This window comes from Dipodomys merriami, unplaced genomic scaffold (assembly GCF_024711535.1).
Source record: "Dipodomys merriami isolate MVZ:Mamm:240054 unplaced genomic scaffold, mDipMer1.0.p SCAF_41, whole genome shotgun sequence".
Lineage (NCBI taxonomy): Eukaryota > Metazoa > Chordata > Mammalia > Rodentia > Heteromyidae > Dipodomys > Dipodomys merriami.
In genome coordinates this window covers 10120835-10134593 of record NW_027205715.1, presented here as the reverse complement: position 1 = coordinate 10134593, position 13759 = coordinate 10120835, and the positions used below count along the sequence as shown (strand labels likewise).

Sequence of the window (13759 nt, the reverse complement as noted above, 5' to 3'; positions counted from 1 at the left end):
CTGCGCATCCAAACTTCCCTAAAGAGGAGATTTGAACCTGCCTGCCTTCACTAATTCCCTATAGCCTGGTTGCTTTTCTAATTATTAACTGTTAAGAAAACCCTGGAAGTTCATGTGTATTATAATGAAGAATTACAGTGATTATGTAGCTACCACTTAAGACAAGAACTTGGATATTCTCCTCTGTGTTATTTCCAAAGACAAGTTCCCCTTCTCCAACTCACCATCCTAACCTTGCCAATCTGGCTTCTGTCTCCACACCACCATTAAAAGCCCTCATATTCTGGATCCTCCAGCTGCTCAGGGCCTCACCCCACTGGTAGTGACTTATTTGGGATTCTCCATCCCTCTGGCCATGCTTTCTGTGCTTTCTCATATGTCACCTGTACCTGGCTTCCTTCTTCCTTGGCTGTTCCTGCTCAATGGCCACTAGTTCTGGCTCTTTGCCCAGATTCTTCCTATCTATGAACCTAGACTAGTGTCATGTGGATTCAGAAAGGTTTAGAGTCATTCAGAGCGGCTGTTTTGGAGCCCTGAGCTCTTAATCATGACTCGTCCTCCCCTTCATACACATCAAGTATCTATGCCATGCTAAGCAATCCTTAACTCTTCAACAGCAATTAGGTATTCAGTACTTCATTCATCTTTGATACCAGCTCCCACAGTTAGCACAGACAGATCCACAGGTTCATGGCTCAGCTCTAGATTGTCTTGCCTCAGATAACAGTTTCAGCTGGAGTGTGTAGCTACTTCGGCCTGGATCACTACAGATTTGGGTTTCCACAAGCCCTTCTCAGGCTCCATAATTTTCTACCATGGCTCACAAAACTCAGGAAAATAATTTCCTTGCAATTCTGGTTTGTTAAAAGCATACAGCTTGTGGGCAGCCAAATGAAAGAGATGCACAGGATGAGGTTTGTAAGGGCCAAGTGTGCAGGAGCTTTTGTCCCTGTGTGGTCCCAGTATTTGAGTGTACCTGCCAATGAAGGAGCTCCTGGGGCCCCATAGTTTGGGGTATTTTTGAAAGTGAGATTTCCTTAGGTAGGCATGATTATTGGTCAAATCATCAGTCACTAGGTAATTGAATTCAGCATTCAGGGCAAGAACTAAAAGTTTTTACCCTTTATTCCTGCAGTTACTTTTTCTGGCTACCACCCTGGCCCCCACCCCCACCCCGTGCTGAAATTACCACCTCTTCCCTAACAAGAGTGACTTCATTAGCTTGAACTGAAGCCTAATTAGCCAGCCATAGTAACATCATATATTGGTGATTCTAGCTACTTGAGAGATGATGGTAGAAGGATTTCTTGAGGTCAGGAGTTTGAGACCAATCTGGGCAACTTAAGCCCTGTCTCAAAAAAAAAAAGAGCAAACTTCAAAGCTTTCTGTAAATAAGCAAAAATGCTTTTTGACTCAAGGAATTTCAGTAATTTGATCAAATCTATAGCTCTGTGTATGTGTGTGTGTGCGCGCGCGCGTGTGTGTGTGTGCACATGCACACACACATGTGTGTGCTGGTATCAGGGCTTGAACTCAATACTTCACACATTCTCACTTGGCTTTCTTGCGGCTAGTTCTCTATCATTTGAATGAGGCCTACAGACTGGTATTTGAGCCACTAATGTGCATCGGTCTGTGATGACTTAGGGTGGATCCAGTGCATAAGAGTCTCATTCCAGATCATTTAGCAAACATTGACACCTGCTTCATGCCAAGTTTTGGAACTAGAAGTAGAGTTCAGGCTGCAAACTGCTCTTCAGTGAGACGAGTGCTCACCAGGATCTGGTGGTATGTGAGGTTAGGACCACTGGTGAGCAGGTGAGTGCCTCAGTAGCAGATATGGGGTGGGCAGGACACTCAGAGGAAATGCCAGGCTCCAAATGGGCCTCAAGGTATAAGAAGTGATTTCTTGGAGGTGGGAATGTGGCTTAGTGTTAGAGTGTTGCCTAGTATGCATGAAGCCTTGGGTTCAATTCCTCAGTACCACATAAATAGAAAAAAAAAAAAAAAAAGTGATTTCTTGGCACAGAGTATGGAACGGGGTCAGGACTCACCAGGGATGGGCATATGGCACAAACAGGTAAGAAAGGAGATTGGGGGCTAGGAGTTTGGGACAGAGAGGGTGGTCCCCTGCTTAGTGCTAGCTGATTTGTGATGCTTTATAGAACTGCTAGTACAATTTTTCAAGAGTAGTTAGTGTTGTCCAGGCCAGATGGTATTGATCTTTTACTGGGTTGCCTAGGTATACACCTGTGCTTACAGGGGTATGTTATTGAAAGCAAGACCAAAAGCATTTGTTTACATATGGCATTCCTCTTCATCTCTTAGCATAAGGAGGGGCAGTAACCTTTCAGGAACCAGACAGATGACATAAAGTGGCTGTGTAAGACCGCAGGGAGTGGGGAGGACTGTGGCAAACCAAAGAGTACCTGTCTCATCAAAGGCACTAAAACATTTAGACATCTGTTTTGACGTTTAAATCCCGTCTTCCTTTGATGACACACCGAGGGATGCCCTTAATATAAAGGACAAGTCAACAGCTTGATTCTGTGACACAGCACAGGAACTCACATTAATTGAGTGTGCTAACTTTGATAATATCCCAGTCTTGAGCCTTTTATTAATTGAGCAAGTAATAAATGTTTGTTGTAGAAAAACTAGAGGATAAGTATTTTTAAAAATCTGTGATGAAACTGGGTGCCAGTGGCTCATGCCTGTAATCTGAGCTACTCAGGAGGCTGAGATCTGAGGATCACGGTTCAAAGCCAGACCAGCAGGCAGGACTCTTATCTCCAATAAACCACCAGAAAACCGGAAGTGGCGCTGTGGCTCAAGCAGTAGAGTGCTCGCCTTGAGCTGAAGAGCCCAAGGACAGAGTTCAAGCCCCACGACCAACCAAAAAAAAAAAAAAACAAAACTTTGATGACTCAAGAGAAAGGCAAGCATACATTCAAATAAAATCTTGTAAGCTCATAACTATTCATAATAAACAAAAAGTAGGATAATTCTTAGAATAATTATGCTAAACAGAATAAGCCAGGTACAGACCACATACAGTATGTCAGTCTGTTTCTATGAGATATACAAATATAGGCAAATTAGAGACCCGAGTACAGGTTAATGGTTGCCTAGGATTGGGATATGAATGAGGAATGACTGCTAGTGAGTGTGATATGTACATGTGTGTGTGTGTGTGTGTGCTGAAAATATTGTGCTTCTGATTGCAAACCTGTAGTACTAGCTATTTGGAGGCAGAGATAAGGACTTGAGGTACAAGGCCAGCCAGGGCATAAAAGTTTATGAGACTCTGTCTCAACCAATGGCTTGATAAGGTGATGTGCACCTTTTATCTCAGCTATGGGGGGAAGCACAATGGCTGGGTGCAGTGGTGTGAGCCTGTCATCCCAGTGACACGGGGAAGCACACGTAGAATGATTGTAGCCCGGGCACAAAGTGAGACTCAGCCTGAGACCAGTGTATCAAAAGAGAAGGCTGGCTGGGTGCCAGGTGGCTCACACCTATCACACCTAGCTACTGAGGAGACTGAGATCTGAGGCTCATGGTTCAGAGCCAGCTGGGACAGACAAGTCCAAGAGATTCTTAACTCTAATTTACCAGTAAAAAGCTGGAACTTGAGGTATGTCTTAAATGTAGAGTGTCAGCCATGAGTGAAAAACCCAAGGGAGAATGTGAGGTCCTGAGTTTGAGCCTCAGTACCTCAGTACCTAGAAAAACAAAAAGTATCTGTGAATGTGTAAAACACCCCAACTGGGCCAGGCGCGGTGTGGGGCTTGTTACCTATGTGGTTCTCTTTAATCCCCAGAGCAACTCTGGGAGGAAGGGGTTTGAAAACAGAAAAAGTATGTGCTTGGAAAATAGTATATACTGTAAGCGTCCCGCATGATGGTGAGGAAGGCAGAGGGACTGCCCTGTTTTGGTTCATTAGGATTCGTGGAGAGCTTGGTCCACATCCAGATGTCAGTGTTGTCTCTTCCTTTGGTTTTTGGTGGTGTTGGGCTTTGAACCTCTGGCTTTGTGTTTGTAGGAGGTATTCCACCATTTGATCCACACCTCCAGTTCTTTGCTTTATTATTTTATTTTATTGTGTTTTTCTGCACAGGGTCTTATGTTTTTGGCAAGGATGGGCCTTGAACCAAGACCCTCCTACCTATAGCTTCCTGCATAGCCAGGATTCCTGTCATACACCACTACCCTCATATTGATGAAGATATAATGTCAATAACTTTTTGTCTGGGATGTCCTTCTGATCTCTGGTTTGCTTCCTGAGGAGTTAGGATTACAGGAGTGAGCTCCTGTGCCTGGCTTATTTTCTTTGTTAAATTTTGAGAAGGTGGCTCGGTGGTAGAGCGCTTGCCTTGCATGCATGAGGCCCTGGGTTCGATTCCTCAGCACCACATAAGCAAAAAAGAAAAAAGCCGGAAGTGACCCTGTAGCTCAAGTGGTAGAGCACTAGCCTTGAGCTGAAGAGCTGAGGGACAGTGCCCAGGCCCAGAGTTCAGGCCCCACGACTGGACCCAAAAAAAAAGAAAAAAAATTTTTTTGAGTATCTATTTGAAATGATGAAACTAGAGGCTTGGGGGTACAGCTTAGCAGTAGAGTGCTGGCCTAGCATGCATGAAGCCCTGGGATTCATCACCAGCACTGTAACTAACAAACTAAGTAAATAAATCAGAACTCTATAAATGGTAACAACTTTAAATGATAATTAATGTTACCAGTTTTGGTGGTCATTTAGGTCAATGACTGGTGATGTGGTAGGGGGAAAATATGGATTTGGCTGTGGCAGTTTGCCCAGCAACGGCATAAACTGTTACTTTGTGTGACTAAAGTCTGTGTGATGTGGAGACCGAGGTTCAGAACTATCTGAAGTTGGTTGTGGACCTTTGTGTGGAAGTTCTTTGGTTGCTTTTAGGCAGACTTTTTTCAAGTGGTTTTATTTGATCTTTTTCCTTAGGATTTGGTCAACACTGGACTCAGCACTTTCTTTTTCTTTATTGCCTCCATCGTACTGGCTGCTTTAAACCACAAGACCGGAGCAGAGATTGCTGCTGTGGTAAGCAACTGGAAGGGTTAAAGGGCAAGCTAATTTCACACTTCTGGGCTCTTTGTTCCTGTGCTCTTGCCTGTCCCCTGACATGTGTCTGGCCATGGGGTTAAGATGTGGGAGCTGGGGACCAGATAGAAGGCACTCATACCTTGTGCTCTATGTTTTTATATACTGTCCACTTGTAAGGGTCATGTATTCCTCCGTCTCTAGTGGGAGGATTTAAAGATTTTTAAAACTCATTTATCTGACTTTTATAAATAGCACTTAGTAGCTTATTTAAGCCTGCCTGGATAATGCAAGCCCTACTGCTTGTCACCTGGAGCTGCTGACTGGGGTGGCCCAGATGAGTAGGCAGCAGGTAGTTGGGGGGTGCTGCGAGCTGTCAGCCTTGTAGCTTGATGTGAGACTCTGAAATTCTTTTTTTTTTTTTTTTGTCAGTCATGGGGCTTGAACTCTGGGCATGGCCACTGTCCCTGAGCTCTTCAGCTCAAGGATATTGCTCTACTACTTGAGCCACAGTGCCACTTCCAGTTTTCTGGTAGTTTATTGGAGATAAGAGTCTCTCGGAGGCTGGGAAGGTGGCTCAGGGTAGAGCGCTTGCCTTGCATGCCTGAGGCCCTGGGTTTGATTCCTCAGCACCACATAAGCAAAAAGAAAAAAGCCGGAAGTGGCACTATGGCTCAAGTGGTAGAGCGCTAGCCTTGAGCTGAAGAGCTGAGGGACAGCGCCCAGGCCCAGAGTTCAGGCCCCACGACCGGACCCCCCCAAAAAAAGAGTCTCACGGACTTTCCTGCCTCGGCTGACTTTGAACTGTAATCTTCAGAGCTCAGCCTCCTGAGTAGTTAGGATTATAGGTGTGTGCCACCGGTTCCTGGCTAAAATTCTTTCTATATCATATTTCATATACATTTTCACATTTGGAGCACAGCCTATGAATTACATGCGATAAAAGATGTACTTTAGTGATTTTTTTATTTTGAAGGTCCAAAGTGTATCGAAAGACTCCTTAGGCTGTCTTCAGGTCAGTAGCATTATCTGTGAGTCACGTGACTAGAGACTCAAGACAACTGTAATAACTATTCATTGAGCAGAGCAGAGTATGGGAACAGCTGGATGGAGTTCATGCAGATCAGGTCCCCATGAAGCCATCAGGTTTGGGACTTGTGTCCAAGGCTAATGGTGTCTGTGTACTTTAGATATTTGGCTTCTTGGCAACAGCAGCTTATGCAGCGAGCACTTTCCTGGCTGTGCAGAAATGGAGAGTCAGCATCCGCCAACAGAGCGCCAATGACTACATTCGAGCCCGCACCGAGTCTAGAGATGTGGACAGTCGCCCGGAGATCCAGCGTCTGGACACGTGAGGACCCCCAGAGTCCTGCTTCTACCACATGCTCACCTGTCCTTCAATCAAATTTTCTTTCTCTGAGCACATTAGATCATCATGTGATTCCGTTGAATTTTGTCCCCTTTGGTAAAAATTCACTTTGGGAAAGGCTTTCTAAAGTGGCCCAGTGGTCAGCTTTGTGTGGCTGGAGAGGCCTGTATCCTCTGGCCCTGGGTGGCTGTGGGGGCAGCACCCCTGCTGACCACCCATGTCCACTCTAGGTCTCAGCGGTCCCAGAGCATTGGCTCTCATCCCAGAGCCACTTTGTCATATATATTTCTGATGAGTCAGAACTTGGGGTTAAGTGGGGCTGCTAAGATGTCAGGACATGAAGGTATAGGGTTGCAACAGTCAGCCTTGATTTCTGGGCAGCCCCTGTAGTGGGCTCTTGGTGGATGTTGAGTCTGTCTGCCAGGATCCACCCTCTTCATCGTCTTCCATACCTGGGGTGCCCGAAGGCCACATGGGATTCTGAGGATCTTGGTGATGGATGTGTTGGTGGATCTCTTTGCTCTGTCTGTGTGTTGCAGGGACAGGAAAAGCTGGTGTTCTGTGGGGACAGCTCCATGGGACACTGACTTATGGGAAAGTCACCATTTTTCTCCCACCTTGCTGAGAAATCATTTGATTCTTCCTCAAAATGACCACCTTCCTAAGTCCCAGACTCATCCAGTGATATGGGGACCATCTTGTTTGCCAGTTTCCTGCCTCCCTAAATACCTGGAGGCTGAGTTGCAGAGTTCCTGCAGTTTCATCTTCTTAGGTAAAAGCCACGAAGATAACACAGCCCATTCCACCAGCCAAAGCACTTGCCAGCCTGCTGGCCTCCTGGACCACATATGGGAAGTTTGTGTGTGTGTGTGTGCATTTGTGTGTGTTTGTGTATGTGTGTGCACGCACGCATGTGCTCACATGCACGTGTGTATGCATGTATGTACTACAAATCAGCACACACACACACACACACACACACACACACACACACACACACACACACACACACACACACACACACACACACACACACACACACACACACACACACACACACACACACACACACACACACACACACACCTCTGTTTTATGGATATGAACTAACTTTCTAAATACCTGAGAAGAGTTCTAAAGTCATTCTGGGTAGACTTGCTTAGATTTAAGCATACTTGAATTTTTACCAGGGCATGTCCTTCCATGGATGTTCCAAGGCACTAATTGTTGCTTTGGATGTTATCATTATGAACATCATTCTTGGAAGCTGTTGGGGGAAAAATTCTAGTTTTTTGATTGGTTCTTGATAAAGTGAGGATTATTTTTGTGGTGAATGAGTTAAATAAGCCCCTAGGATGCTGTAGTTTTTGTGTTGTTAGAGAGTAATTTTATCTTTTATGGAAAAACTATCTTAATTTGTCAGGTTTTCACTCTAAACCATTGTAATGTTTACAGACCTCACTCTAGCTCTAGTATTTTGGAATTAGCCCTACTGAGGAAAAGACATTGTTGGCAGGAAGGTCTTGCAGTAGTGTGGAGAGCCCCCAGGATCTTGTACCAAGGATGGCTCATAGCCCCAGTGTGCTAAGAACTAAACAGCCGAGAAGGGGGTGGTACACATGTTTAGCTTGGGGAGGAGAACACGTGATATGTCTCTCTCTCTAAGCCTGTGTGGCACTGCAGTCTTCAGGAAAGAACAGTATCTGAGTTAACAGTGAAGAGGGCCTGCTGGTCAGTAGATGGCAGTCTGGTGGTCAGGGCCCAAGGTCAGCTCCTTAAACCCAGTGTCCATCACAGTCCACTTCTGCTGTGGTTCCTGTCTGGGGCATGGCCCAGGTCGCATGGCCCAGGTCACATGGCCAAGCTTGTGTCTGGTTTCAGGGGCTGACCCAGCTAGTCTAGTGGTAACTCCTACCCCTCCCTGTTTCTCCCACAGAGGGTAGGCTGGGTCTGGCCCCATGCCTGGTGAGTCCGGTGGAGCCTACTTCACATGTCTGTCTGAGTCAGATCACCTCATGCTTCCCCAGCTTTGAATTTATTAGATGGGGTGATATGGGGGGGAAGATGGCATCTGGATTTTATCTGTTCATTTTACATGTTTATTTAAGTGTGTCTGCATGATCAAAAATGGGCTTATCTCCCTCTGAGAATTCCATTCAAAATCAGTTCACAAAGACCCAGCCATGCATCAGATGGGGCCCACTTGGAAGGACCACCCTGAGCTTTATCAGGAATCTGCCAGGAGTCATATTACTTGGCCTTGGTAGAAGGCCACTTTTGAAGTGAGTCTGAGAAAAAACAAATTAGGCGGGATTGTTGCCTGAATTTCCCTGGTCAGCTCAGTAAAACCAGTTTCCCATCTGGTGAAAAGGGACAATGCCTGGCCTCCTGAGGATGTACTTTCAGCTGAAAGGAAGAGGTCTGAGGCCCAAGAAGACAGTAAGTACCCAGGGAGGCTAGGAAGCTATGCTGTCTTGTGCCCAGACAGGCTTGGGAGTTAATTTGCATCTTAGAGATAGAAATCTTTGGCATTATTTATGTCTCAGTAACTATTTAATTCCTTTGTGATATGAGGCTTCCCAAGGGTTTTGTAAATGTATTTCCTTGTTCTATTTAATTAGTTCTCATCAAATCAGAAGTGGCCTGTATATGTTCTGAGTGTGCAGAGTGCACTGAGTGTACTGAGGGTGTGGCCTGAGGAACAGTAAAGAAGGATGATGGTCATCTGCAGTGTATTTTTCTTAGTTGTCTCTAGGTTTTGGGGTCTTAAATTGATCTCTGCAAATTGAAGGAAACATGTTTTGTGTGTGTGTGTGTGTGTGTGTGTGTGTGTGTGTGTGTGTGTGTGTGTGTGCATGTGCACATGCACACACGCCAGTCCTGGGACTTGAACTAGGGCCTGGACACTGTCCCTGAGCTTTTTTTGCTCAAGACTAGCACTCTGCCACTTGAGCTACAGATCCACTTCTGGCTTCTTGGTAGTTAATTGACTTTCCTGCCCTAGCTGGTTTTGAACCATGATTTTTAGATCTCAGTCTCCTGAATAGCTAGGATTGCAGCACCCAGTGTTTTTACACTTAGTCATTCCAGTATGGACTGGTGCCACTTAAGTTTGGGGTATTTCAAGGCTGAGGTAAGCTTAGTTTTCTCCATTTTCTGGTGGAATAAATTGACTTGGAGGGTCCAGAGTGTTTCTGCAAAGGAAGGGAAGTCCTCTAGCACTGGTAGACCCTCTAATGGTTTGGATGGGTACAAACACTGTCATGTTCAGAGGAAGTTTGTTTTGGCACTAGTTTGGTCTATTGGATGTTTTCTTTCTGATTCTACTTCACAAAGCCAAGGCATGGGGAGGGAGAAGTACCTTTTCCTGTTCATAGAGAGCAGCTATAGTCATTAAGATCTCCTCAGAGAAGCTCAATTTAAAGCAAACAACTACCCAAAGAAAATTGCTTTTGTCTACAAAGAAAGCAAGAATACAGTAGTGCTCACATCTTCCTTAGGAACATGAACAGATTGGGCAGAGTGCAGCCACTGTGCAATCCCCAGGAAATCAGTGAGGACCAGTAAGTAAGGCTCTGAGGTCTTGGTCCTAGAGCCCCTTTTGTTACCGTGCCATGTCTGGTATGCTTGGTCTCTACCTCATCCTGGGTGCTGCTGGCAAGAGCTTTATGGCTCGTGGCTTGGTTGGAAATATTCTTGTTCTTTTCAAGTTGTCAGTGTCCTTGGCCCTCTCTGAAGCTTTCCTGGCCATGCAGGCCTGGGTTAAACACAGGCAGTTATGATGAAGGCTTCTCATCCATGGATATATGTAAGTCTTGCTTGGATAATCCTTTGTGAGGCCCAAGCTCACCCCTTCTATAAAGAAACCCCTGACCTCTCCACATGATCTCAAAGGTGGGTCAAGGTTTCATCCCTTTCCACACCGGATTTTCTGTGGGTTGATGACTTGTTACTCTTAGTGCCAACAGAGAGTGGAGTGTGTTCTTGTGGCCAGGTTTTGATAATGTAGGTGGTTCCTGCTCTGTGTTCAAAGCAAAGCAGTCCTGTAGTCACTGTGCCATTGCCTGGTTGCTGTTTTCTCCTAGATCTAGTCCACAGAGCAGTAGTCACATTGATGAGGTAGCAGGAAGGAGAACACACTGTAGACCAAGAGCTCTAGTCAGTTCTTATGAGTAAAAGAGAAGGCTGCTTCTGACTCTGAGTGCTGCTGCTGTCTCTGAAGGTCTCCAGAGGCCTTTCTAACCCCTAATGATGTTGTAGGATTCAGAGTTTCTCTCTTTGCCCTGGCTATCTGACCTTTATCACTGGGGCGACCAAGGCCAGCTAGGCAAGGGCTGAGTGCCCAGTTAATGTCTGCCCAAGGACAGGAGGGGAGAGAGGAAGAAGAAAAAGAGGAGGAGAGACTGCTGCTGGTAGCACTAGACTTGTTTACAATCCCAGACTGCCCTGGAAATGTGTACCTGGCTAACTACTTTCCTGTGCCTTTGTCTTGTTTTCATGAATGAGCTGGAGGGAGAGTTGACATGGGGACCACTCTTCCCTGGTGCTGAGGGGCCTCTTGGTATGGAGTCTGGGTACAAGCAGGTGACTGATCCGGCTTAAGTGCACCCCAGGCAGGACACAGACCTAACAGGACCACCACCTTCTTGCTTTGTAAATTTTCTTCACTCTATAAAATGTATTTTTTTCCTCTTCCCAAAGACATCTTCAAAATCATTCTGGCTCAGAAAGCAATTTGAAATATTTGACCTTTTGTGTTTCCTTTATTTAGAAATTGTCTCTGAAAGAAAATGCCTTTGGTATGTTAGAGCTAGAAGAATTTTCTTCTGAGAAGGGAGTGTTCTGTGGGGCAACTTCATGCCAGTAAATAGCACTTGCACACTTCAGCCTGAAACACTATTGTCTTTGCAGGAATATGTTCTTTTCCATTTGGGCATAATTTCTCAGCCTTTAGGATATTTTTCTTTCTAGTTTTTCTTACTCCATAAACAACAGTAAAGAAAAGGCAAGGAAAAAAAGATCTATAAGCCTACTGAGCTTGAAGCCCTAGCAACTTAGGTCCTAGACTAGCATGGCTGTGTTGTCAGGTTAGTTTATCATCTACTTTCTTTTTATGCTAAGATTCTGGTTCAGAGTTAATTGCTTGTTAATATTGTGCCTGGTGGGAAACAAGATTCTTAGCATTATTCGTGTCAGATTCTGTGATAGTCAGAAACCACCAACCCTGAGTTGTCTTTGGACACTGCTGCTGGCACCCATTGGGAAGTGGCCCCCCCCCTTTAAAAATCAGGAATGGCCAGGAGTTGAGGGCAGTGAACCGGGTGCCCATAAGGCGGGGCCAGACCTGATAGCCACTTCCGCTCTTCAAGCCCTGCTTTGCATCCCTGACTATCAGAATTTTGCCTTAGCAAGTTTAAAGACTTTCCTTCCCTCTGGAAGTGAAGACCAGTGTTCAGGGATAAAGGGAGAATCTAAGGTTCAGCGGCTGGGGAGGAATGAGGGCAAGGGCAGGAGGTCTGGGGTGGCCCCCACCTTGGCTTACACCCAGAGGGTCCACTAATGTCTGACTTTCACTCTAACTCATTTCAGAAAGGTTTCAAGTCATGATGAAATTAACCTAGTTGCCTAAAATCAGTGCTTTTTATAACCGGGTTTTGTCTGACATGGCCCCCTCTAGGAGAATGCTAGGGACTGAAGATATTTGTATATGTTGAGTTTGTAGGGGTTCTAGAACCCATGGCAGAAACACTACACTATTTATTACAGGTATGACTGTATTTTTTTTTCAAAGTAGGCAATTCTGTCTTTGTATATTTTAAGACAAACAATCACTTCACCTTTGGTGCCTTCCATGTGTCACGTAAGCACTCCTGTCAACCATGGAATTGGAAAAAAAGATGTACATTTAGTTAAAAAAAGATAACACTATTTTTGTAGCATGATTCAGATTGTGTCCTTTTAATGTTGCTTTCAACAGGCTGGTCTTGAGGGTTGGATCGTTTTCCTTTTAAACTTCATATGTATTTTAAAAAACAACAACAAATGAACAAAAGCCCCTGGCCACTCGTGTATTCTCTCCACTGCATTTGTGTTTCTGCTTACTTATGGTATCTTAGGGTCAGAGTATATTTCTGTGAAATTATCACGAGTCAGTCAGCATAACTGCATTTGGCATTGTTCAACCATTTCTCAGTTTGAAGAGCCCAACAGTAAAAGGAAGGTGGTTTCTTAGTAAAAAGAAAAGGACAGAAGGAAGGGTGGAAAAAAGAAAGGAATGAACGAAGGAGGGAAGGAACCATTATCTGACTTTCCCTCTGGGTCTGAAGTAGTGGGCAAGCCTGTATCTTGCTCCTTGCCCTGTCACCCTGGTGACCCCCAGGGTGTTCTCCTTTGGTATCTTCCAAGGTTAGCTCCAGGTAGCCTTCTTCTTAGGAACCCCCTCATCTGCTCCAGGCCTCATCTTCCTCCATTTCAGACTGGGTTTTAGACACCCCAGTGGGCTCATGGCCAGCTCTGGATTGTGGGCCTGAACATGGTAAGGTGCTTGCTGCGAGGAGCTGAATGAAACCAAGGTACAGGCCTACTCTTGCAGCTCCTTCCTTTCCAGCCCTGCAGCACGAGTTGTGTTTGCTCCAGGAAAATCCTAAGTGAGCCATTGCTGCATGAAGGTACAGACTTAGCAAAACATGAAACTGTAGCTGTTTATTTTTGTCCTGAAGTCAGAAGTGTAATTCAGTGACATCGGAGGAATCCAGCTAAGTGATAACTCTCCACTAAGATCACTCATTGGTACTTGCCCACGGGGCACTTTTGGGTGGCAAACTGTCACTTTGGTCTAGAAAGTCTTAGGGGCATTTTGAGGTGCTAACCATTGGGAAAACTGATTTCTGTGGTTGGCAGGGCAGGGTTCCACTTCTGGCCTCTAACTTCCGAGGATGCCATGGGGTGAGGGTCTCCCAGCTCCAGCCTGGTTCTTGAGTCTGACCCTATACTTAGGAGTGATTGGGGGGGTGGCGGGGGACAACGTGTTCGTTTCTATTGAGTACTGCTGTCTTCCCTGACAGCACACAAGGCTGCATACTGCCCTCAATCTTCCTCTTTTCTTTTGAAGGACCAACTTTTCATGGTACTTGTCTTGACTTCATAGTGTTCAAATCTGTATTTTTGTATGTAGAGGGAAATAATTTTCTCAACACTAATCGCTAATAAATATTGTATTAAATTGTCATGAAGGAGTTCTTGTTTAATAAATGGACATGTGAAAATGCCCTTGTGTCTTCTGTCTGTCTGTCTTTCCCCCACACAAGGGCTGTGGC

General features: G+C 45.3%; 1 protein-coding gene across 1 annotated transcript in view; it reads left to right on the top strand.

Moving 5' to 3' along the window:
• The window catches only part of LOC138806962 (CKLF-like MARVEL transmembrane domain-containing protein 4), a 56459-nt gene extending 42747 nt beyond the window's left edge, over nt 1–13712 (top strand). The window contains exons 3-4 of the mRNA XM_069992466.1: nt 4976–5074; nt 6265–13712. Coding sequence (XP_069848567.1) covers nt 4976–5074; nt 6265–6429 — 264 coding nt within the window. The 3' untranslated portion in view covers nt 6430–13712. The remainder of the gene's footprint in view (nt 1–4975; nt 5075–6264) is intronic.
• The last annotated feature ends 47 nt before the right edge of the window (nt 13713–13759 follow it).